Here is a 27,690-nt window from a genome sequence, read left to right as displayed (position 1 = left end):
AGCCCCCTACTCTCTCTGGACATTACACCAAAGCATGCCTGAATCTGCCTTACAAATGAGTTCCCTCTGGCTCCAACACAACTGTGCCATTTCAGATGGCCACAGGCACAGCACACAAACTAGGTCGTTTTAACTCTCAAGGTATGACTTGCATGACCCGCTGACCACTTTTATTTTCATCACATTCAACTCTTCTGTCACTTCCTCAAGTTCTACGGACCGCCCCCAACGGCTTAGTGTCCCAAGGCAAATATGACGGATGTTTTTCAAATATTTATGATTTATCTACTTGTTTGTATACCCTGACATATTGTGTGCTGCAGTTTAAGTAGAGTGGGGAAAAAACTGTATGAATGTAACCCACTTGCAGGGTTCTAGGTCCACACAAGCACAGCCTGTGTAATGTGCTCATAACCAGAAATGGGTTACATAGACTAAAAATATCAAAAACATTTATAAATCAGTTTTTCCCATCCTGTTTAAATAAAAATGTACTTTTCCTGTAATTTTTACATTTTAAACCTAGTCTGTCTTTCCGCATAAACTTGGAGAGGAAACATAATGCACAGTGGTAGTGTGCCGCTAACAGTTGAAGTCGTTTGGGGTGTATTGGACTTTAACAGTACCGGATATTAACTACACACAAGGGTTTGAACAATGAAAGGCAGCTCGTGCACTGGCAGTGGCATCATACACTATGGAGAAGACAGGTTATTAAGTATCTTCTGAAAAAGCATAGAGGCCAGTCCCATGGGAGAAAAGGCTTCCCTAAATATGTAGCTAAATCTTCTTGAGGGAACAATGTTGAGGTTAAAGGGCCAATAATACAAAGTATGTGTGTGAGTCTCAGTGCAGCGAATAAAAGCACATTGTTCAGGATACGCTCCCCTGAGACTGCCTTACACCACAGCGGTGAGCCTCACACCTGTAAGCATCCATAGATATGAATAATAGAAACACGTGGTTGTGTAACCCAATATGTACAAGACACATCAACTTAAACATGTATTCAGCTTCTACTGATAATGTGTAGATAACATACAGACCAGCTGTATCAAAGGAACACAGAGTCAGGAACATTCCAAAGTTTCAAACGCTAAAACACATTTGTTTGTTACAACTAATTCAAAACTTGGCACATGATTAGCTTCTCAGATTCTAGTTTTTCAGAATACTGTTTCATAAACATACAGCCAAGCAGCCTCATATGTTATATGTCACCTCTCAGCAAAGCCTTCAAACACTGGTGTGCTCCATGCTGACCGAACTCTCTGCTGCTGCCCACAGCTGACCACACAGAGCATCCAGTCACACAGGACACTCACTTTACTCCAACCTTCACTACTTGAATTTTTCAGCATTAGCTGCTGTAAGGCTAAAGGATGAATAGGCTGCACCAGGGCAGTTAAACAGTTGTATAACATGCTTCTCAAAGTAGTTGTATGTCTGTTTAATGTTTATAGGCTCTATAGAGTATGTCAGGACAGACTCATTCTTAAAGCACAAGGTCGGCCCTCTACAGCCATGCACACTCCACAAATCCTGTTACTAGAAGATGAGCTCATACACACAGCACTTCCATAAACAAACATGTTTCTATGGCAACACAGCAGGATAAGTGCAAAGGTCAACGTGCAAAGTGTACGAGGGAGAGTGAAGGAGACTAGGCCGTCGGAAGAAGGTGAGAGGAGGCATTGAGAGGGAGGGGATGTACTTAGAGTGTTGACATTGCAGGAGCCCACATGTGTGAGCTGAGGCATAATCTTCTCCCTGTTCTCGTTGGCTTTTTAATGTGCCTGCTATTTCCATAAACCTGCCTCCTGAATCACTGCCAGCCTCGCGCACTCCCCACAGGTCACACTGGCTAATACTGGGAGTAAATGCATGCAGCAAACACATTTTCAACCAAGGCCTCTCCAAGACAATCACGGCTGTACACAAGGCTACCCTGACAAAGGGACGGGGAGAGAAGGAGGGGTGGGGGTATGTTTTTCTTGCTACAGCAGATAGGCGTGCTGCAGTGACGGTGATTATTTCTGGATTGGCTGGAGCAAAGGAGTGGCAGTGAGAGGACAGAGTTTAGAGGACTTAAGGGAGTGGGGTGGTTAGAGGGGGGAAGATGGAAGATTTTAGGATGACTGAGCTGGGTTTAGTTGTTGCAGGGAGTAAAAATTGTACTTCCATGCGATGGTATAACATAAGCTGTACTGGCATTTGTTCGAAAGTATGGTGCCTTAACACTAGCACACACAACATAACATTTTAACTAAACTGGGAATCTACTCTAAATCCTGTGCCTCTTTGACTATTTTCATGCTATTGAAAAATATATAATAATCTTGGTCTACACCTCAAAGAACTCTCTTAATGACCAGTGTGTGATCACAGAAATCTGTCACATTTCCCTTAACATCTTAAAACAAAGCTTTCTATCCCTAGCAAATTCCGTGAATAAAATACAATCATCCGCACAAACAAATGCACACAGTTACAAGGTCAGGTAACACACACCGCTGATAAACTGTCAGAGCGTATGTGTTTCTTCAGCCAAACCCATGTCAGCCATTTGTGTCCCTGAGGTTCCCATCAGACTTCACAGCAGGGATCACACTGTATATTCCAGTCCAGTACACTTCCATTAGGCCGTACTGTTCCTCTTAGTAACTAACAGGGGACACAGATAATAACGTCCACACTGGGCAATCCTCTCAGCCATGACATCAGGCTACTGTGTTGACGTACAGTAATAATAATGTAGTATTATTCATAAAACATGAAGAGGAAAAATACATGTATTATAATCATAGTTTTTAAGATTCCAGCAACTGTGGGTCAGAAGCACAAACAAATAGGAACAGGAAAATCCTTCATCTTAACTATTTTACACAAATAAAAATGTTGCTATACACTTTCCAAAGCTATAATCATAGTTTTGCAAAATAAATTTATAGCAACATTGTGGCCTACCATGTAAGTTATGCATATGACTGAAAGGATGTTCTTTGCACTCCTCTCTTTTATGTCTGTTTTATGATTTATTTCATGTTTTTGTGATTTTAATGATTTTTTTCCTGTGAAGCACTTTGAATTGTGAATTGTACGAATTGTGCTCTACAAATAAACTTGCCTTGCCTTAAGTTAATGCCATTTATAAGCATTTATGGCTTCAAAGTTTTAGTGGCCCACCTCTAGAATGCATCAATTTGCGGCCGATATTGGCTAACAAAATGAATATTGATTATGGATAAATTAGCGTTTTTAGTACAAAAGACTGACCTAAAAGTAAACTTTTCCTATTCAAGCAGAGTCCTGTTGTGTATACATATTGTGTATATATATATATATATATATATATATATATATATATATATATATATATATATATATATATATATATGTTGCTCTAACAAACACCTGCCAGTGTGTGTTAGACAGTACAGGCTTTAAATCAATATATTCATTCATTATCAAAACTATTTCTGGTGACAAATACAATGGTTATGGAGCTAGACCACACTAAAGAAACTACTCACTCCAACTCCAGTAAATACATCACTGGGCACTGCACTTGTATACATAATGTGGAGCATTATAAGTGGTCTAACCGGTCAAAGGCCCTTGCAAGAGATTGATGGAGGCGTGAATTATTCAACACATCGATACATTTTGAGTTAATGTTTTATACCATATCGATAAAAATGTTTGAAATCTACAGTAATAGGACCCGAGCCGCTGGCAAACTGAATACCAAGTAGAATAGACCAAACAAACAACTGGCAGATTTACTTACCATCAGTCAGAGGAGAAAGAACTTGCTTCAGAAAAACTAAACTAGGTAGAATGAGGACGAGACCTACAATACTTCCACACAAAACCATTAAGTTGTTATGAATGATGTAGAGTTCTGATGGTTGTCACTCCGTATTATGTTTTGTGAGTTTCGCCTAAAATAAATAATAATGTGGAGCACTATAGGCTCATCTGTGAAGCCTGACACCCATCACTGTCGGCCTGTTACATCTTTATGACACGTTCTGTTCTCGGAAAGCTGTGGACGGACAGAAGACAGGAGGGGGTGAGGTGGAAGGGGAGAGGGAAGTCAGTATGGGATAACGCAACAGTCAAAGGTACTGCAAACTCGCCGGTTCGTGACAAGCGTAGAATTCACTCACAGTTTGAAATGATGAATTGAAGAAGGTTCAAAACGTCTATAATTAAGCAAGTTATAAACGTGGATTTCTCTCTTTCGTGCTATTTACAGTGTTTAATGCTTCTTCATGTGGATAATTATAGGCACCAGATGGTTTGACAGTTTGACCATATAGCACCGCACTTGTTAGCATTTATGCCTGTCCCTCTCTTGGCCTTAATTTAAACATGAAGTCTTGTCTCCGGGGAAGGTTAAAGTCCCCAACCGCCTGCTGAGTGAAAGAAGAGGATGTTTTTAATGAATGTGAGATCTGAGAGACTGCGACGATAAAATGCAGCAACATACTCTGTTTTAGTGAACACTCATGAACACATCCTCTGGCTTTTAATCTTGCCGTCTTCTATTATTCAAATGCCAAGGAAAATAGAGGAATAAGCCCCGCGGCGCCGAGCTTGGTTAATTTGCAGGATAAACAAAACTTCCTTTTTTTACACCAACTGGAAAAGTGTTGTAGTTTATGTTCACAGTATATATTAATATTTATCTGAAGCAAAACTTTGGCCTGTGTACATTGATGTTGTAGCTAAGGGGATATATTCTTGATATTAGCCAGTGTGGTCTATTTTTATGTTGTATGTAAAAATGTTTTAGGTATCTTACAATTATTAATAACACAAATACTTGTGTTCACCTTTCTGCATCTTCTGACAGTGTCATGGAGTAGACCAAGTCATGGTAGGAATGGTCGGCTGCCATTCCCAGCAGTGGTGGAAGAAGTACTTATGTTAATTAAAGGTATAGATTCAGAAGAAATTACTCAAGTAAAGGTTTCACATGAAAAAAATGACTTAAGTAAAGCACTGAAGTACCAGTTGAAACAGAATTGCAGTTTTATATAATTAAACAATTAAAGCATCAAATATTTTTGGTCAGCAAAAGTTACTGACTCAATAACTCCATGTATCTCCTCATTTTGTTTCATATATTTTAGTTTGCACTGAAAATCTTTAGGCAAGATCTCATTATGAATGTGCTAAAAAAAAGAAAGAAAATCTGTCCATTTATGTCTTAAACCTTCACTAACTTTACTTTATTGTCCACTTAAAAATGTAATGGAGTAGAAAGTACCTGCTCTCAAATGCAGTGAAGTAAAGGTAAAAAGTATTCACTGTAAAATGTCCACTGTAAAGTATGTATAGAAATCTAAATCTAACTTAAACACTTTTCCACTTTTCTACTTTCCACCCAGAATAACTCTCTCAGAACATCAGTATTGTTCTTCCGTAAGAGAAGCCATGAACATGTGGCACAGAAGTTGCACGAAAGTGATGCTGAACTTACTTGATTGTCTGCACGCTGGTTCAAACTGGCATTCATTTGTGTTCATTGTATGATACGGCGCACAACAGACACATCGAAAAGTTCAAATTGGGCTTTCAAACAGCAGGGAGACCGACTGAAACACTTCCCAAAGTAGAGTGCTTCTGGCTGGTGTGTTGTTGTGTGCAGATGGTGTAGCAGACCTCCATAGAGCGAGTCAAACGTAGGAAAGAAGAGAGAGCGGTGGACAGACAAACAGACAGATCGCACTTACCCCTGGCAGTGTCTTCTGTTCGTGGAGAGCATTCTGGGCTTTGATGGCCGACTCCCGAGCACAGTAAGTGAGAAATGCACAACCTGCAACAAATACACATGCAAACATATTACTTTAACACATGCACAACAATTGTCATTACCAAACGGCCAAAAGTGTGCCATGTCCTGAAGCAAGCAATATCAAAACTGACAGCGTGGAATAAAATAATTGATCGGGAAATGTGGCTCCGGTATTAAAATTCCATATGACAGAGGGGTTGGGAGTGAGAACCGAAGCAATCATGTTTCCCTCGACTATCTGAATAAATAGATTTGCTTGTGTTCTATTAATGAGGTTCATAGGGGTTACCATGCATCATATTTCTGCCACTTGAAGATGGTTTATTAGCAGCCAGCGCATTTGGGATCTCATTTCAACAGCAAAATATATTCAGTGGGTGGTGATGTATTGTAATGTCTTTGCATAGTTTTTATTTATCTATTTATTTGTGGTGCCTCATATTTTATATGTTCTTCCCTGTGCTGTTGCTATTTCATTTCAGCACATAGACATGCACAAACCAATTGAAATTGCAATTTGAATGGACGCAATTAGTGAATTGTAGAGGCTAAATCTGTCGTTTAGATCTGTACAAATATATGTTTTTGTTTTTTTCTCCTGTACACATATAAAATATGAACTTAGTTGGAACAGAATCTGATTATTAACACACAAATTGCAAATCTAATTGCTTTTCTTGTCTGAAAAATAGTACCGGTAATTAGATGTTTCCCCAAAATTGTTCAGCTTTGATGTGTACAATTGTGCCATGTTGGTTTACATCTGATGCACTTCCACACACTCTGCATTTATCCACTTTGGAGACCAACAATCTATTCATTGTGTAATTTCAGTATCTTGAGCATTCTTCATTTTTATGTGTTTTTATTTAACACTGAAGAGTCGGTGTAATCCCTCATTTGTCTAGGACTGGTTCATTGTTTTACAAAAAATGTTTCAATGTTAGTCATCTCAATTGAAAAAACAGGTGAAACAATGTCTGCTGCTGTGAGACATTTTTGAGCCAACAGAAAAAAATAAAGAGCATTTCAGGAAGAAATCAATGATAATATAGTGAAAAAGAAATGATATTAATAAAAATAGCTATCACTCATCTCCTCTTCCTTGCACTGCTCACCACAGTTTAGTCTCAAGTCACCATCCTTTTTCAGCAGATGAAAAATGGTCCCACAGCGTCCAGAGTCATGACCTTAAAGATGGCTGACTGTAGCGATGGTGTCACAGTGGTCCCTCCTCTCCCTTGTCCCTGCACCCTTAACCTAATGATTTCCAATGAACACCCACAAAATCACTCAATCACTCAAGCTTCGGTCTAATTCTCTTTCTCTGCTCAGTGTCAGCTCATAAAGTAATGCATAGGTTGTAAAAATATGATGACGTTTTGATGTGCTTGGGTTGCTTGTTTTTCAAATGAATGACGCTTTTTCTTTTTTGCTTTAGGCATATAGTTTGTTTTCTTGAAATCTTTGCCCCATCTCTAAATAGAAAACATGATTTTGCATTACAATCACAAACAAGATTTATTCTTTAATATGTTATGCACAAGGCATTGTGAATAAATTCATAAACACACAACTCAGGCAAACAACAGAGAAACATGGACTACATTTAAATGTGATTTTGCTTTTTAATGTATGGCTTAATAAGAATTTGCAGGCCATGGGCAAAAAGATTTAACAACCCTATAATTGGAATCCAAACAAGTACAAATTACCAGCGTTGCGATGCATACCAAGTGCAGAAGTGGGAGCTGGGGGTTGGGGGCATGATGAAATTGTCTGAAACCCAACAAAAAGCCACTGTAATCGGAGCCTGCTGATACAGCATTTGGGGAAGCCTTCCCATTGCCAGGAAATGATCTTCAGCATCATATGAGAGCAACTTTAAAGGTATTTCTCAAACAATGAGTTCAGCTCCAGGGCTAAAGCCACAAACTGTCCCATATGTGCCCCTCTGCGTCTGCCTCTCTTTACTGTAGTGGATTTATGCACTCTGTAAGCACTTGCGTGCAGGGAAACTGGACCAATTACCCAGTCACCAATGTGAATTCACTTGTAATTAAACACCACAGTAAAGAGAAAAGAGCCTAGTTGAGACAGGGGGAGGTAAAGGAAATACAGTATGTCGTATTTCTGCCCAATTCAATTCAATATCTTCAATGCTTGTAAGTCTACACAAGTTAGTTTGGACAAACCAGGGAAAGCTGGCCAGCAGAAGGCAAATAACTCTAGAACAGTTTAATGGCATGTGCTAAGAACCTTTACAGAATTAAGTCTCAGTCTTCAAATGAAAATAATAAGGATACATATTGTGGGATTGTCAGGATAAACTTAAACATTAGTGCAGAGTGATTAACCTTTATTCATGTATTACTGTTTTACCTTCCCATGGGCTATTTTGAACTCGCCATGTCAAAGTTGCAGTCAAGCCACTCCAAAAGACTGCTTCTTTTCAAAATACTTGTTTTACTGCTGCTTTCAGACCCTTTTGTTATGTGCCCCTGGGGAGTCAAACTACCCTCAGTGCAATGAAAAAGTGTGAACTGATCTCAATGTGGCGTTTCCTTGGCCAGAAAGTGTGAAGGTAGCAGAACCCAGCCCTGGCACCGCTCTCTCGTTTGCACTTGCTGGAAAATGCTATCGCTGGAGTTAAAGTATACTTGCTTATTTCGTTTACAGCCTCGTGGGTCTCAGAGGGGACTGACTTTTGGGGGTCAGAAGCGGAAGCACACATCATCAGTGCTAATACAATCTGATTAAGCCCTGAACCACTGCCAGGCCCGGAGACAGGGGCGCTGTGCCACACTTTGGGACAAGGAGCAGGTAATCGGTTTGGGCTCTGAAAAGCTTTTAACTCCCATAATCACATTCGCACAAAGGAAATCCAGTGCTGATCGCAATGCTACTCTATTACATTTAGGTTTTACCTTTAGTTGGAACATGTTTGATCGTTTACTTATAATTAAGGGTGCGTGGTAAATGTATCCCGATGACAAAATATATACATTATGTCAACAGAAATGTGTTAAAACGTGTATATACACATATTAGTTGGGGTTATAATTTAGGACAAATTTAGGAAAAAATTCTGTAAAATCACAAAAGTGCAGAAATGTCACTTTATACCAAAGGTTTACAAACTTTTTTCCATTTTTATTTTTAATCATCTTCTTTTGTAGATTTTTTTTATATAAATTATATCCTCAATATTAAAATGTTGCAAAGCTTCGAAACATTCACTATATTATCTAAATGAATCATTGTTGATACATTGCCCACCTTCATATAATCCTATAATACAGGTTTTTTTTTAAAACTTACCTGCAAAATTTGTATTTACTTCTCCCAATTCTGTTTTAGTAGATTAGGTTCATGAGAGGAATTTGAATTTGAAGTAATCAAATCACTTTCACTAAATTCAGATATTGTGTTCACACTCAAATGACCGCAATGTTTGAAAGAGTACGAAGTGTAATAGAGAATGAGGTGAAGCGTGCAGTTGGCACCAACTTTCTGAAATGCTCTCACTCGTTGTTCTGACAACAACATTTTCTCTGCCCACGCTTAATGGGCTTGTAATGAGCACAGTAATATAAGCACTAGCCTGGCGTAACTTGTAAACCTTAATTAAGTCAGACAGACACCTTAAAGGGGCGCAGTGTGCAGTCACCGTCTCCTAATCCCGGAGCTGAGAGTACTCTTCCGTCAGGTTTTCATCAGTCAATCCATGCGGTGATCTGGTCTTCTAATCCCCCTCCATTTCTCCTTTCACTGTTCCTCCCCTCAGCCTCTCACCTTGAGCAATGCTGGGGGGGCAGGGTGGTCGAAGGGGGGGCTTGATGTCCATCATGAGCACAAGAAATAGTCCCGGGACCCTCCTTGCTATCCTTTTTGACCCCTGACTAGAGGACCTGAGCCATTGATTTGTTGCTCCTCGCTCACACAGACTTGACTAGGCCGTGAGCAGCAGTCAAACAGATCCATAGGCAGCACATCCCAGAGGACGGACACAGTGAGTTATTTGGACAACCTCAATGTGTGTTATCATCGGGTGAGCCATGTCTAATCAGTGTGACAAATGCACACAAACAAGAAAAGCTGACGTATTAGCGTTTAATTCTTAATGCAATTGTTGTAATATTCCAGTTATTGATTTAAGTACAGTTGGAGTATTTTTGTGGATGTGTACTTTACGATTCCATTTGCTTGCTATTAAATACATTAAGTCAATTACATTATTTCACTTACAGACATGGTGTGACATGTCTGTAGCTAAACTACCAGTGTCTTTGTTTGAACTAAAGATCACTAACCCGAAATTAGCACACTTATGCAAAAACAAGATGAACTGATATGCAAACATACTTTCTTGTTCTATATTGAGTCTATGTGGTCTAGGTTCTGCTCAAAAATATTTGTTCCCCTTCTCATTAAGGTTTAGTTTGTTTTAAATTGCTACAGCAGCATCCACGCACTGCTGCCCATTCTATATGAGACCGCAGGTGTAGCATTTTGGCACCATTAGCGCCACTGTAGTGTTTAAAGTAGTCTCGCTACTTCATTGCTGCTCTTAAAGCCAGGCCCTGATCTATAAAGTATATACGAGTGGCCTGCATCCCTGATGAGTGAGCTAATTGACACTGTTAATGGATGGACTTTCACAGAGCTGTAAATAATGTGCAGGAGTTCACACTCGGTGCCTCCTGCTGTAAACTGGAGTTCACCTGCCAACTGTCCCTACCCAGCAAACTCTCCTCTGGCCACACCATTTACACTCAATCAATAGTTTCACACAGGCCCTGCCCAGTCAAAGTCACAAAACTGGACATGTCCCGAACACTCACCACCAGCAAAACTCATTTAAATGGGAACTGCACACAAGTCAGGGGAAATGTAAGACATTGTATAAAGGGTCTGGTATATTTCTGTTAACAGAGAGAAACCATGATATGATGGAACAAACAGTGAGTTAAAATTCAGAAGTAAAGGAACAAACAAAACAAAACAAAATATGGAAGGACTAGTGCCAACAAACAAAAGTCTTCAGGTAATCCCAAGATTTAAAACTGAAACTTTATTTTGTATTAGAATGGAAACCTTATATGGAACAAAACATCTACTCTAATATTATTACACTGTTGATTGCGTGATTTTATGGTTGGAGACATGTTTGCATTTACATAAATATATAAAGAAATGTCTCACATAGACAAACTTGTTTGCTACATAAAGTCATAATGTGCGTAATCCACATTAAAAGTGAACATCACGATAATAATGTATGTGCCCTTCTTTTAAAAGTGAAAGACATTCAAGCCTTTGAGACAGGACATTGATCACAGCAAAGCCACAATCACGGATGACTGACAGCAGCAAACCGTGCGGCTACTAGGAGGCAGATCAGGTTTTCAGACTCTTTGATTTTACAAATTGAAAGATACCTTTTAAGATAAAGCTTCAAAAGCCCAGAGGACGCTGGGAGGGAGAAAAGAAGTGAGGCGGAGAAATACACACTATCCCTTATACATTAATTGCATGTCGCTACAAACAAACTTGCAGTCATGCATTTGCTCATTAAATTCAATATATAAAATAATTGGCACTTAACAAGCTATACTCCAATTGCGTTTTCCCCCATTAATATGTTGCATTCTGAAGAATAGGATTTAATGTACTTGTCGCAGTATGCTTTTTTCCTGATTTCTTTATTATCACATGTCACAAAGAGCAAGTGAAAAGTCATAATTAACACTAATGGTCTGACTAACAAGCAGGCACCGGTGGTAATTGGATCGACGTATACTTCTTCGGAACCACCTTTCGCGCAGAGAGAAAGGATGGAAGGAGGGATTTGAAGAAAGAAAGTTTTAATGAAAGTCTAATGAAACTCTGATGAAAAATTGCAGTCTTCCACAAATCTAACCCACACAGCCAACAATAGCAAGACGATAACCCATCCACCGTTAATTAATTTCAGTAGCCGTTTTTAATTAAACCAGATCTATTTTGAATAGTGAAGCGCAGCCCAAGTGCCGAGCTGGAAGTGATACAAAGCCATCACGCTGTGCTCATTCATCCAAACGAACATTTGATGAGGAAAAAAAGAAAAAAGCAAGATTTATCATTCATACTTTTCTATGTGCCCTTCTGGCATGTCATTTTGTGGTCTTTCGAAAGATTGATAAGCTTTTAAGAGGTTTAATAGACTAATCGGACTCCTGATGCACAAAAAGATACTTAAATATTTGATTACTAAACAGTTTGTTGATTTTTAGGATGCAGTAACGGTGCATTTAACTTATTATTTGCAACTCACTACAAAATATCAAAAAAGCAATTATTTTGTTTGATTGTTTTTTTTTTTTTTTCTAATTTCAATCTAATACTGCAAATTTAAATGGCAATAGCTTTTCAGACAGTGTAAGATTTGAATTGCTAAATAGAAAACATATTCACCCACAAGGTTTGAGCATTACATGTAATTCTGTTCAGGCTTCTTATAAACCTCCTTCTTTTGCCGGGTAGTGCATTTCTGCCCAGGCCCAGTTTGGCCATAAACCACACAAATGGTTATCTACAACACATTTCCTTCATTGGAGAGATGGATGTAAAAACTTGGGAAGTGCCACGTGACTAAAATGATGGGACGTGTGGGAATGGTTGGGGGGACACAGCCATACGTTTGCCCACAGATGCTCCGTCTCGCTTTGCCCACATTCGAGCCCGGGATGGGAGCAGTCTTTTGGGGGAGGCAGCCTGGCAGGCAATCAGTGATGTCATGCCAGCAGTGCAGAGATGGCAGCTTAACCTATTTTCAGAAATACCACAGAAGAGCTATTTATAACCGTGCTGAGCTGCATGTATCTTCACACGTCGCTCACAGTCCTCCAAACTCTTTTCCCCCACTCTAAATACAAATGCGTATATGCTGGTTTGAATTATATTTTAAGGGGGATGGAGTGCACGGTGCAGAGGTTTGCTGTGATATTCGGCAGCTTTGTCCTGGATGGCCTTGCACAGTCTGGATTAAGTCTGAGATCCACCCTGGTTAGGACTAGATTTGGTTTATTCGAGTCTTGGTTTAGTCCTAGTCCAAATGAGGGTTTAGTCTTCCGCTGCGTTTACATCCAACTCTTATGTCCTTGTAATAATGCTATGGTTTTTAGTAAATGTCTTAAGATATTCCTTTATTGTCCCACATGGGGAAATTTCATTGGTGCAACGCAGGTAGATACAGAGGTAGATACAGAAGAACAGATCACTTATAGGGAGTCTCAAAAACACTTTCAGTAGAAGATCTCCTATAAATAAATAAAAACTCCCATAGACAAATAAATAAATAAATACATAAATACCATTGCATGTGATCACGACAGTAATTGCACGTGAATATGTGTCACGACAGCACATAGATTGCACATGAATTTCACAGTAATTGCACATGAATTGCACATGAATTGCACATGAATTCCAACAGCAATTGCACATGAATTCCAACAGCAATTGCACACATGACAGAATTGCACATCAGTATTAGGTTAGGTCAGTATTGCGAGTGTTCAGTACTAACAGTTTTTGTTATAAAGTCTGACAACAGCAGGAAGGAAAGACCTACGGAACCTTTCCTTCACACAGCGAGGGTGGATCAGTCTCTCATTGAAGCTGCTCTCCAGAGCGGAGAGAGTGTCCTGCAGGGGGTGACACTCATGGTCCAGCATAGATGTGAATCTAGCCAGGACCCTCCTGTCCCCCACCCCCTGCACCGAGTCCAGAGCACAGCCCAGGACGGAGCTGGACTTCTTGATGACTCTGTCCAGCTTCTTCCTCTCCCTCTCTGTGATGCTGCTGCTCCAGCAGGCCACACCATACAGGAGGGCTGATGCCACCACAGAGTTGTAGAAGGTCTTCAGGAGTGGCCCTGTCACTCCAAAAGACCTGAGTCTCCTCAGGAGGTAGAGCCGACTCTGGCTCTTCCTGTACAGTGCGTCTGTGTTATGAGTCCAGTCCAGTTTGTGGTTCAGATGAACACCCAGGTACTTGTATGAGTCCACTCTCTCAATGTCCGTCCCTGGATGTTCACTGATGAGGGGGTAGTGGGGTGGCGTCTGCGGAAATCCACCACCATCTCCTTGGTCTTCCCCGCGTTGATGAGGAGGTGGTTCCGCTGACACCAGTCCACAAAGTCCTGCGCCAGTCCTCTGTACTCTGCGTCATCGTTGTCCATGATGAGTCTGATGATGGCAGAGTCGTCAGAGAACTTCTGCAGGACACAGCTGTCCGTGTCATGTCTGAAGTCTGCAGTGTAAATGGTGAAGAGAAAGGGCGCGAGGACAGTGCCCTGGGGCGCCCCCACACTGCAGGTCCGAGTGTCAGACACACAGTTCCGGGCTCTCACAAACTGGGGTCGGTCTGTGAGGTAGTCCAGGATCCACTCTGCCAGGTCATACTCCACACCAGCCGTCTCCAGCTTGTCCCTCAGGAGCAGCGGCTGGATGGTGTTGAAGGCGCTGGAAAGATCGAAGAACAGAATCCTCACAGAGCTGCCAGGCTTTTCCAGGTGAGAGAGAGAGCGGTGCAGCAGGGAGATGACGGCGTCCTCCACTCCGATGCCAGGCCGATATGCAAACTGCAGCAGGTCCATGGCTGAGCTCACGGTGGAGCGGAGGTGGTCCAGGACTAGCCGCTCCAGTGTCTTCATCAGGTGGGACGTGAGAGCCACTGGCCTGAAGCTGTTGAGGTCTTTGGGGCGCGGTGTCTTAGGCACAGGTACCAGACAGGAGGTCTTCTAGACCTGTGGTACCACCCTCAGCTTCAGGCTCATGTTGAAGACATGCTCCATAACTCCACACAGTTCATCTGCGCAGGACTTAAGGAGCCTGGGGCTGATGCCATCAGGTCCTGCTGCCTTCCTCACTTTAATCCTCTTCAGCTCACTCCTCACCTGTGCTGCTGTGACAGTCAGTGGTTGGCAGGGGGACCGTGTGCTGGGGGGGATGGGTGAGTCCAGGCGAAGTGGGGAGCTGATGGTCCGGGGCAGATAAGCGAAGAGGAACAGATGCAGGGCATTGTCCAGCTGTGGAAGAGGGAGCATGCAGCTGTGCAGGGGGAGGGGCGGGTGACCGATCAAACCTCAAGAAGTGAGCATTTAAATCATTCACCCACTGTAGATCCCCCTCTGTCTGGGCAGGGGGGATTTTGAAGCCCGAGATGGTCTTCAGGCTCCTCCACACTCCCTGAATGTTCTTTTGCTGCAGCTGCTCCTCCATCCTCCTCTTGTAGCCGGCCTCAGCCTGCCTGATCTTCCTCCTCAGCTCCTTCTGCACAGTCCTCAGCTCCTCCTTGTTCCCTGACCTGAAGACTCTCTTCTTCTCCTTCAGCAGAGCCTTCAGTTCACGGTTAGTCTTAGTTTCAATGTTCATTTTTAAGTCTTATTGCAACAGAGAATGGTGGAAGCGTGACATGGGAGTAAAGCGTGTTGAGAGACATTCAGCAAATTGTCATAGTCTGATCTAGCGGGCTGTTTGAGGGGTCGTGACCGTGGGGGTACTACCTTTCAAAGGGGTCCAGCCCTCTTTGGCACTGGGTCCACTTCATCTAGGGAGGAGCAGTGCAGTGAAAGAGGGCGCAGACTCAAGTGGAAACAAGTCGGCAAAAAACAGAAACAGAAAATAATGATTTCTCACCAATTGCAGACTTTGTCGTGTGATAAACCAGCTTATTTCTAGTGATGGCAGCTTAAACGTTGAGTCGAAATGCTTAGCACAATAAAGCTAGCGCATGTTAACGACAGCTGCTCCCTGTTTATTGACACCCAATGCGTCTAACAATAGCCAGACCCAATGCCGGACATAAAGAGCCGTTAAAAAGGCTTTGTAGAGGCACAGAGCATTGAAATAATATTGTTTGGAATTATTAAATGTATTTTGTTGCTTGCTGAGATTGTCTTTATGATTAAAAAAGTATAAATCAGATATAATTAGATTTTATTTAATACAATTTTTAGGCTTGGGTGGTGTCGGTTGCTCATAGCAGACTCCTGCCCTGGAGCCATGCCCGAAGCATGCCATTAACCCTAACTGTGCTGAAGCGCTCCAAGGCGAACTGGTCTGAGTACCAGGGCCAGTGGAAACGTGCCTCATCTCTCGACACTGAGGCCGACAGAGGCTGGCCTGTATTCTGCCGCCTGTACCCTTAGGCTAGTATAGTGCAGCACATCTACTTTTATTTCTGAGATGTTACTTGGTCCAACACCAAAGAGAATCATTGCTCCACTGCCTTCGCCTATATTCTTTCCAGGTCCCAAACCGCTGTAACCTGCCACTATGGTAGGCTCCTGTGTGTCGCGCGCTGAGCCATCATTCTCTGCGCCTCCTGCCTGGGGATAAAAGCAGCCATTTGTTTCAGCATCTCTGACAAACGCTTCATCTTTTCCCCTCCACTTATCCATCTGCTCATACGTTCATTGTTGTGTGCCCACGTATGTGCCAACCTCAGAATCCCCATCCTCTGTCACGTCAGGACAGCTCTGCGAACGGGATCAAGCGGCAGTGCTAAGTCATATTCACTCCGCGGAGACATGTAATACATTTGTGTAATATTCATTCACACCAGCATCAAGGGCTCAGGGCATTTGGCATTCAGAGAGATGTGACAGCTTGACTAATCTGTGATTGTTTTTTCGGCCAAAACACGAGGGTTATATCAAACCCTCCAAGGCCACGGTAGTCTAAGGCAAGACAAATAACTTATTATTTTGCAGGCTTGTACAAGGCTTTATCGCATGAGTTATCCTGAACCGTTCCAAAATAGAGAGGGATTATCACAAAACATAGCATTAAAATCTCCTCTCTCCCCTCTCTCTTGTTATTTCATTTTGCCTCTAAAATGAATCCGTGCCCAGCCAGGCTCAAACACAACATTAAAGCACGGACCAACCCCCTCCTTTTCTGCCTTTTCTGTGTGTTTCCCTCATAGCCCCCCACCACTCTGCCCCACAAGAGTACATTCTGCTCTGTAGGCAATGGCACTCACTGCTAAGCTCCACATACAAAATAGATAGGCTTCTATCCCTCTATTTAGACTTAAGCAATAGCTCTGACCTTTGTGTAGTAACATGAAAGAGGAGCGTACAAGAGCATACAAGAGAGAAGTACATTTATAAGAAATATGACCTAGCAATTTCATGATTTCTTTATGCATATTCATAACAGCACTGCAAAAAGTTGTAAATGCTTTACAAAAGCATACAATTGCACATACAAATGTAATAACAGCAATTGAATAGAACAAACATAATACATAACAAAATATTGATCACATATACTGTGTAGACGCCCTACTATATTTTTATAGCAAAAAAACAACGGTTCAACGTGTGATTTCAAAGCACAACCTCAACAAGGGGGGGCTATGTTAAAAATATACTATGTTCTATACCTGTTTATAATAAACTAAGTGCAGCAGTAAGAATGATACCAACTTTATGAAAAAAAGATTACCACATCAACAGATTAGACAAAACAGCCTCAGATATGTGTCCACTGTCTTTTCCTGATCCAGACTCCCATTAAGACAAACACATTCGACAAAGGTCACCAAATAATAGCCCTTCCAACAAAGCCCATGAAGACATAATGCTCAGTGATATTGAATGTAACATTATGGCTCTACCTCAGTCCATCTCAGTGGAGACACAAGGAGGAGAGACACAAGGGGTTCAGGTCGAGCCCATTGACAGTAAGCTTTACATGCATCTGAGAGTTTAATCTTTGAGGAGATCCAGCCGAGAGGGGCAAAGGGAGGAAGGCTGCTTCCACCTCCTGAAGCCTGGGCCCACAGCGGCTTTCAGGAACAGTGGAGCTGCTGCATCTTTTATGAGGAATGCCTGATGCTTATTACAATATTTACAGATGTTTAAAGATTGTAAAGTGAGTGTTATTGCTGCATTTGCCTCAAATTGACCTTTGCTGACTGACCTCCAAAGAGTACTTTACTTTGATGTTGTTAAATGAAAAACACAAATGTGAGTTTCTACCATGACTATGATTGAAATAAAACATAAATGCTTTTGTCATTTTGTTGAATAAGTATTTACGCAGCGTTGTGTAATGCAGCACTCTTGCCACAAAGAGCCTCTTTGTGGCGTGTAAGAGAATTGTTCCCATCTGTTTCCTCAGGGGGAGGCTGTCCTACAGCAGTGCCATGATCTTTGACACTTTCCATAATGCGTAGAAGACATTATGGAGATGAACATCCTCTATTTTATATAGGAACACTGCAGTCTCTTATCAGCATGATGCTGCAGAGCGCGAGCTGGATTTTGCCTTTAAACATTTAGATCAACTGTTCTTTAGGAACACAGTTAGAAGTTCCAGCAGAGTGGAGCCAATGATGCCACTACGGGTCTTAGGCTGGAGTAATCTTATATTTACTCTGGCCAATTAGTCATCGGCTAGCTTAAGGGATGTATTTATGTATTATTAGAATAGCTGCCCCTATTCTACCGGGAGATCTATAATGAATTTCTTGTCAAATTAATAAAAGTGTATTTGGATGCAGGACATAGTCAAGGTACAATACAAATGTTACATTCATTTGGGGTTGTTTACTTTTTAGTTTCTCATTTCTAAGTTTTATTTTGATATAATTGCGTTCCTAATCTCTTGTCCACTCTCTTGCTTTTATACTGCTAGTTCCCTTGAACGTTATCAATCAGACCAGCTTCATAAGGGAAAAAAGATAAAATGTGTATAAATATTTCATAAGAATATTCTGAATGAGGTCTGCTGTAATATCTCAGCTAAAGTATTTATACATTCATTAACAGCGTCATTTTGATAGCAAACTGCAGCGCTGTCAGATCGGACCGAGGATGCCGAGGGACTAGTTCGTCTGTCTGTGAAAAAGAAGAGCTATTTGTTTATGCATGTGACAACCACATACAAGTTTAAACTGATGGACTGGGGTTAACTATGATCACATGTAATTGAACTTTTCCTCTCGATTGATCTCAGCGCAACAACATATCACATTATATGCTAAATGTATTCGGTTCATAAATAACAGCTAAACTCATTTAAAGGAGACGTTTTTTTTAACAGGCGGCAATGAATCCCACATCAGGAAATCCTCCACCTATTAATACCAATTGGGCGACAATAATTGGCAGGCCATCGACAGCGTGGGTAGAATTAATCATTTGAGGACTCTAGACGAGACTGGATTTTTAATTGGCAGAGGCAGCCACTGTTTAGGGAGGCAACCAGCTGATCACCCGGGAGACCACGGCTTCAGACAATGCACATTTGCTAATCCTCTTGAGTCAAGTTATTACGGCCATGCATTATTATCACGCTTTACAAACTAATTCCATGTTTTCCCCTGAGGATTACCAACAACACAGGGAATAGTTGCATGAGAAAACAAATGCCCAAAGCAGGAGGCTGATCAATTCCGAAAGCTGTCATGACATTACAAGTTTTGCTATACTGTTTGTCAGTGTCTTGGAGAGTTGAAATGTATCCCTGACAAGATCTGATCGTATTAATAACATATTTTTGGCACAGCAAATGTGTTATTTTCCTAAAACAATCCATCAAATTATGGTCCTGTTTACTTTGCCTAATACTTGATTACTTTTGGCCAGAGCTGCTTGCCAATGCCAGATCTCGTCAGCTTTCGGAAGCTGAGCAGGACAGAGTCTGGTTAGTACTTGGATGCGAGACCACTGGAACACCAGCTACCACAGTGGGACGGCGAGAGGAAATGTCACTGTGTTCTTAGGCAAAACACTTCACCCACACTGCCTTGTAAAGCGCTCTCAATTGAAGGTGGAAAAGCGCAATATAAATACTACCTGTAATAATACTTGTGTTCGCATTTTACCCGAAGCATCAAAATTCTAAATCTAAAACTGCTTTTGTTTTTGCAACATTAATCTGATTTTATGCAAGTCATATTTCAGAACAAGGCACAGATGCTGGCACTTGAAATTTATACCTGAGTTGAGCCATTACAACGATGTATACGTTCGGCAACACTTTGTCTTGATAAATGCTTAAACTGTCCCTTTTATTTGACACAGTGATCAGGCAGTAATCTCTCAAGAGCTAAAACGCCTTCTGCAATTATTATGCAACACTCTGCAACTGGATTGTAGTGTGTGAGCGTGTGCAAGCGTTGATTCAAGCTGTTAAGAAGCTACACGTACATTTTAGCAAACGTTTTCTTGTGTTTTCCGTATTTACTTGTTAGTTTGTTCAAAATGGCAAATCTGATCAAGTGAGGACAAACTGGGAATGACACATGAGCACAGACAGGCTGGGACAATATCGGTGATAGATATCGGCAACGTTTTCAAAATCGGACTGATGCCGGTATCTGTGGAAACCCACCGATATAAGTTATACCATCCTGTATTTATGTATGCCTACACGCACACGCACACGCACACACACACGCACACACACTCACACACACATACGCATACATACATACGCTATACATACACTATACATTCTAAGTGTAATTCATATCAGAACTACACTACTTTACAACAGCGGTCATTGCTGGGGTCACTGGTTACTGGCGAAATCGCTAATCCCATCCCTAAAATATATAGGCCTAATAATTAGAATACAAAACGTACTTTTATAATGTGTCACTTATATGTGATACGGCTCTGGTGTTTGATAGATTCATCTACACTAGTGAGCAAAGATTGCATAAAAAAAAACAATGGTATATGGTTATTCCTATCAAATAAAAGGTGAACTTTAAGGTGAACTTTAAACACATTTAATCTAGGGCTAATTCATATGGGTCAGATAACCTCTTATGTTAAAGTAGGAGCCATGCAACAAAAATGGCTTGATCACTAACATTTGATTTAGAAATTAGATCAATCCATCAAAACTCAATTCAAACTGCTTAACAACAATAAAACCACAACACAATACAACCCATTATGCACCAATAAAAGCAGCTTATTCTAAACGTATTCAGAATAAAGCCTAATGAAATGCACTCGCTTTCCTTTAGCTGCAAATATGGGCAAATTGAAACACGAGACAATACGTTGCAGCGTGACATAAAGTGAAAGGTCAAGTTCCAACAGCCCAGTCACAAAATGCCAGAGTGTGATGATGATGATGATGACGATTATGATGATGATGAAGGCCGTTCTCATCACCATTGTACCAGTGCATTGGGCTGTGTACGGCCGGGTAATGGAAGCTGTCAGTGCGCCCCGCGAGCTTCCATTGCGTCCGTCATCTTGTGTCATCTCTGTGACAGTTTGAGACGGGGCCACAGCGCAGCCCCTGCACGGAGGAGCCCCCGGTCCCTGCAGCCGTGTCCGTGTGCGCGCCCCGTGCGAGCACCGGGGCTCCCGCTGCACTCGTCGCACATGGGGGAGAGAGATGTTCAAGAAAGCATATGGATGAATAAATGATGCCGCCCCTCCGCAAAAAGATGGGACTGGCAGGGGGGGGGAGGCTCGTTAAAAATGCATCTTTTCCAAGCGCCTCTGCCCCACTTACGAGCGCGTGAGGAGCCACACTCCGGGCATCAATAAGAGAAAAAGTGGTACAGTATCAGCTGTGGTTTTTCCGCGTGGAGAACATGCAAATAATGGGTGTAAATGCCACACGTGCTTAACAACATGTGGGTTAATGGGAGAATGGACAAAAACGAGGAGCGGGACATGTCAAAACTCATAAATGTTGCCAGTGTGTAATGTATTGATAGCGTCGCTGCTTTTACGGGAAAGGGACGCGTACAAGAATAAAACTGCGTATAGTCTTATCTAAAATGCACTGTTTACACGTGAAAGGGAAAAGACACGCGCGCTATTTGAGCCAGAACACGGGCATGTGCGGGGCGACACGTTACCTTTGTGCATGCCGGTGTATCGGTCCTTGAGAACTGTCAGTTCGTGGATTTTCCCAAACTGTTCAAACAGCGGCTTCAGGTCTTTCTCCTCCAAGTTCCGCGGTATCTGCCCGATAAACAGCTTAATGGCATCTTGGTCTTTCATGTTGCCGTTGTCCGGATGAATGGAAATGGATTCTGAGCCGTTCATGGGTTTGGGATACTGGTGCTGATGTGGGAGCAGTGGTGGTGGAGGCTGGGTCGCTGGTGCCCCTGGTCCGGTGTAAACCAGGCTGGAGAGAGTGGGCTGGGGCTGCTGGGGATGCTGCTGTGGATGCTGCTGCCTTCTTGTTTCAGTCTGAGTGAATCTGGCCATTCTGAGCTGGGAGCAGAGTGGATAATAATGACAACACACACACATACACGCACACACATACACACACACTGTGAGAGAGCAAGCACTCAGCTGGAAACCAGGCTGACTTTCTATCAGACATAGTACAAAGCGGAGGGGGCGATAGTGAAGAGAGAGGCGCGAGGCAGCGACATTACGCGCCACGCAGCGACATCTAGTGTTGGGGAAAATGTACTGCAGCGACCAATTACTTGAAATACTGAAGCGTAGTAAAAAAGATTGACCAAGAACTATAGATGGGTTGTTTTGTCTGTAATTGGTTGTGTGCGCTAATCTACTTCATGGAAAAGTTCCCCTTAAAGGTGCACTTTGTAACTGTGCCACCTGTTGTCATGGAAATGTTATTGTGATGTCCAGAATACTCCACAGTATGTCATTATCTTGGATTTGTTCAATTACAGATGCTTTAAGAAAAAATGAAATACATTCCAACAAACACACGCTGTGACTCCATAGATCTGACCTGTAATTTGGCCTGGTGCTATTGCCAACCTGTCTTCATGGAGGTAGATATGATTATTGCCATAATTTGGAACATTCAAGGCAAAGCTATAACATTTCAATGGAGAAAAAAGGTGGTGGACGTTTCAAAATACATGAAGAGTGTGTTATTGTTAAATTATGAATTACAATCTATGTTATAGGCCTGTCAATCATAAAATTCACATTTAAATTACAAACTTTTATAAGGCAATGTATTAAGCATTAATCGGTAAGTAAAAAGGTATATTTTAATGCCGTATGAGAATAGCTAAAATGCTCTAGACCCAGTGATGGACAAAGTGAAGTGTTTTTGAGGAGTTTTAAATAGCATTAGTAGCTGGTGGGGTCATGGGGAGAAAGGCTGTGTGTTTAGTCAGGGTCAGCTGCAATGGCATGTCACGAGTAGTTGGCACTGTTTAGCCTTTGAAGAGTTCAAATCCAACTTAGTATGTTTGCAATGCAGTGCAGGGTGCAACTGCGGGTGAAGAATATTAAACATTATGTACAAAGTAAGCTTGATGAATGGGGAATGAATACTTTTAAATCTTTGTTTCTTCATGTGCTGATGAGGGTGTTGGTATAGAGACTGGATTTGGACCTAATAGTATCGTAGGGACTGGATACTTTGTTACAGAATATTAGATACCAGCTGACATTGCATTCATCGTACTACATCTTAGTGAATCTATTTGCATGACACAAACACACTTTCTATCTTTGCATCTGTAGCCAGTCATTAAAGTAAGTCAAGGCCGCAGCAGCAAATATGAGCTATAATTAAGAGACTTACAGTAAGTAGGTCTGCTTTTCAAATAGCACTGAGCTTAATCCCTCAAGAGAGGTTTTATTTGCATCATTTGGCCGCTCTCTGCTGACACTGTCAACAGCGCTCGGCTCTAAAGCTGCACTGCCGCCTATTGACAATAACTTAAACACAAGGTGCACTTAAAGTCAGACTCATTTCTAATTACAAGCCGTTTAAGAGTGGATTAAATAAAGTGATATATAGTGTGCGTGAAGGCAGGCGGAAGGCGAAGGGGAGCTGGATCAATAGCAGCGTTGCGGTGGGATGGTGGACTGTGAGGGCCAGATCTACAGGGGGCCTCACCAAACTCACTGCAGCACTGGGAGGAACAAGACGCTCTGCTCTGGTGTGAAGACATGAGACGTATCTGCAGAGGGAGAGGAGAAATGTAATGTACAAGCAGGTCAAATATAATCACAAATAGGGACAGTCTGCTGGAAATATTTCATAAAAACACATTCAAGAACATCATATTTGTTTCTCTGCATCAACTGCCTTTGGGGGAAAGGACGGAGAATACAGTATTTAAATATTATTATAGTATTTCTGAAGTTTCTATGTACTTTTGTGCACTTTTTTTCTTCTTCTACTTTTTTTAAAAGAACTGTCTACAAATAGAACTATAAAGCGTAGGTGTTAGCACAAGTGCAGCCGTTTGCATGTTTGACTTTTTCAAGAAAAACCTTTAAAAGTGCCAGGTATAAAGTTGAAGTGAGGAAACACATAAAGTAATAATTCAGTTATAGAGTGATACAATTTGAGACAACTGCAATTTCACAATGGCTCTTATTTTGAGGCCGGGTTGATTATTGTAAATATATTCAATTTCACTCACTAATTATTATTATTTAAAAAATACTGAGCACTGTGGAAAATGTGCATCCATGTAACAGAACAGAAAGAAGCCGAGCACTGCAGCTCAATATCAACTGGTGGTGCCATTCCTCTAGTTTCAAACTTTGTTCTTGTTGTTTGTTCCATCCAATTTCTCTGAGCAGTGGGTCTTCAATGCCTTCAGACGCACGGCTGCCAAAGTGCTGTTTGTTTTTGATTGGTATAGCGCTGGTTCCCTGGGTTATTTTTGCTGCGTTATAAATGTATTGATCAGAAGAGGCAGGCCACTTGCTGAATGTGTCTAGGCTTGTGAATAGGGCCTGTCAGGGAGTGAATATATTCTGTGGATGGCTCAGCATGTTGGTCTGGCTTACATGTGTATAGTGAGGGGAGCTAACCGGGGACAAGCTGCAGCCCTTGTCCAATAAGGACTTTCAGGAAGATGGTTATTTTTAGGCGTGTAGCCAAATGCACACAGGGAGGCCTATAGAGAACTTCCACTTCCATGGCTTTTTATTGACCAGTGCCATTAGTGTTCCTCCGGAGCTGAGGGCAAGTGACAAGAAATCAATAAAGGTCACACTATTAGTGCGAACTAAAAAGTTACATACAATTTACACTGGCTGCTGTTGATTCGACTGCTTGTTAACCAGTGAGGATGTGTTCAGCTTTGGAAGACTTGGTGAGGCCCACTGGGACAAGGAGGCAAGCACGGGGAAGTTGCTTTGCATTCTGGGTAGAAAGTCAGATAGACACTTGGTAAGACACTCCTAATTACCTAAATTCATCACTATATTCAAGATAGAAAGGGAGATTCTGGTCACATATTGTGCTCTCTCTGTGCACTGTACAACTCAAAAGTTGTCCAAAATTAATGGTATGTATATAACTATAAAACCTGTAAATGTAAATGACTTAACTAAGTCAGAGCATGCTATATATATATATATATATATATATATATATATATATATATATATATATATATATATATATATATATATATATATATATATATATATATATATATATATATATATATATATATGCCTCTTCAGTTATGTTCCGGTATATAACTGAAGTAATCCTACCAATGGTTAGAAAGAGCCGGTCTGAAGGACAGCACAGAGGCCCTGATCATGGCAGCACAGGAGCAGGCCCTGAACACCAGATCAATAGAGGCCCAGATCTACCACTCCAGACAAGACCCGAGGTGTAGGCTGTGCAAAGGGGGCCCTGAGACCATCCTGCACATAACTGCAGGGTGCAAGATGCTGGCAGGGACAACATACATGGAGCACCATCACCAGGTGGCTGGCATAGTGTATAGAAACATCTGTGCAGAGTACGGGCTGGAGACCCCAAGGACAAAGTGGGAAACACCTCCAAAGGTGGTGGAGAACGATCGAGCCAAGGTCCTCTGGGACTTCCAGATACAGACAGACAGAATGGTAATGGCGAAATATATATATATATATATATATATATATATATATATATATAAATATATAAATATATAAATATATAAATATATATATATCATAGTGGTTAGAATCACCAACAAATATGTAGAATATTATTTGTGAATAAATTCAAACCATTTGGGAAACCCAGTCTTACTTTTGAGGAAAGGAATGAGGAAATCGACGTGCAAACTGTGTAACTGTTTCTCTCTGCTTGGGCTGGCATGGAGAACTTCTCAAAGTGTTACTTTAATAAGCGATAGGAGTTGTGAGGTGTCCCCCGGCACCTAATTCTACACTGCGCTCTCGTTCTGCATTGCAAAGCACGCCCGCTCAAGTGGAAGGTGTTGTTGGAGAAAATTAGGGTGTGATGTGATGATGGCGTTTGGCACTTGAGACAGTTTTCCAGACCAGTGAGTTTACAGGCTGCAGATGTGATAAGAGCGGGAAGCTGTGGCCATCACCTTTCTCTCAGAGCTTTATGTCCACCAGCCTAAACTAGTGGACAGCTGACACATATCGACCAAGCTTTTCATCTACAGTTGATCTTAATAGTACAAGTAAATACGTTTTAGGAAATAGAATGATATTGGAGTTCAGTGATTAATAATCTACATACAGAAAAATACAATTGTCTTGCCTCAAAATTGTACTCGGCGTTCATAAACTGTACAACTTGTCGTTATCTTTGGATAAAACAACGATTGTGTGTCAACATTTCTGTAAGTGTTTGTCAAGTAAAACCCAAATATCCAAATACTGCATTAAAGAAACAAATAATAAAACACATGATTGTAATTTAAACCAGTCTCTAATCACCCACCTTTCAATTGCCAAAACCACTTTGATTTTCCATATTTTAGATATTCTGAGGTTAATCCCAGTTTCTCCATTGAAATCACATTATGTTCCAATTCACTTTTGCCTCCAGTAAACTCAATTTTGTAATATTTGCTCTGGCAATTCAGAGCAGGTGATGCAGTGCTGTTGTGTGTGTTTGTTATTCATGGGTTTCAGCTTCCTGTTTGTAAGTGATATTTAGAAGGCCCATTCAAAATATATACTATTATAGTTTGAATAGTTAATTCCTGTGCATGTGTTTGTGAAGAAGAGCGGAGTGCCAAAGGTTTTGTGAGAACAAGCAAGTGCGGGAAATGAAAGCTCAAAAACTCAGATCAACATTGGCTCTTTAAAATGTTATATGTCTTATATTTTTTTTAATAGAGGAGGAGAAGGCATATTTTTCATTTTAGACTGCACTTAAAAATAAAAAAATATGCCTAGTTGTATAAAGAGAAGAGATTGTAAGATTTTACAGCCAGTTCTAGAAGAGGCCTATAAAGCAATAAAAGCTTTGCAAACGAACAGTGGCACAGACATTGCCCTTTGGAGGAATGTTGTCAGATCAGATGAGTGGATAATGCACAAAATGACGTGCAAACATATGATTGGTTTAAACTCTCTGTGGTTTTAATCCCAATTGCTCAATTGCGTGTCAGCAGTCACACAACAGTGAGCTGTTTGCGTTGCAACACATGTATGGGGAGGAAAAGGATTTTAAACTCATCGGAGAAAGTATTACAAAATGCCAGATTAAAACTTGCAATCTTTTAAAATCCCTGACACACTGGGATGAAATGTGAATGTAAAAATAAATGCAATGTCCCAAAGAAGAGCAGGGCTAATTATTGCCAAATGACATTTACCTTAGACAGCAATATTTGCTGTCAAAGATTAATCCTGTTTCTGTCAAGTGAATATAACATAGTAAGTTAGCTGCTTAAGAAACAATAAAATTACTTACATTACAGAATTACAATATTCTTGAAGCTTTTTGATCAATCATAATGTTCTAGAAAACGCTATTACCATACCATGAACCATGAATGAACCAAGCACTAGAGCACAATGAGCCTATATGCTGTATTTGTACCAACATAATCCAAAACATCCAGAATGTGTTCCTTCCAAACATGTGTAAATTGTGCAAAATCCGCATCTGCAATTGCTGCTT

At 41.2% G+C, this 27,690-nt stretch overlaps 1 protein-coding gene across 9 annotated transcripts in view; it reads right to left on the bottom strand.

The window, feature by feature from the left end:
• celf5a (cugbp, Elav-like family member 5a) overlaps nt 1–22,123 on the bottom strand; it is a 208,017-nt gene extending 185,894 nt beyond the window's left edge. For all 9 annotated transcript variants that reach the window (XM_072438136.1, XM_072438139.1, XM_072438138.1 and 6 more), the window contains exons 1-2: nt 21,698–22,123; nt 5,745–5,827 (exon numbers count right to left, since the gene is read on the bottom strand). In XM_072438136.1, coding sequence (XP_072294237.1) covers nt 5,745–5,827; nt 21,698–22,097 — 483 coding nt within the window. In that variant the 5' untranslated portion in view covers nt 22,098–22,123. The remainder of the gene's footprint in view (nt 1–5,744; nt 5,828–21,697) is intronic.
• Nucleotides 22,124–27,690: the final 5,567 nt, after the last annotated feature.

The sequence above is a fragment of the Eucyclogobius newberryi genome, unplaced genomic scaffold (genome assembly GCF_026437365.1).
Source record: "Eucyclogobius newberryi isolate DKJ021-1_F unplaced genomic scaffold, fEucNew1.0.hap1 SCAF_9, whole genome shotgun sequence".
Lineage (NCBI taxonomy): Eukaryota > Metazoa > Chordata > Actinopteri > Gobiiformes > Gobiidae > Eucyclogobius > Eucyclogobius newberryi.
Note: the sequence above shows the minus strand (reverse complement) of the source record. Positions and strands in the feature narration are given on the sequence as shown.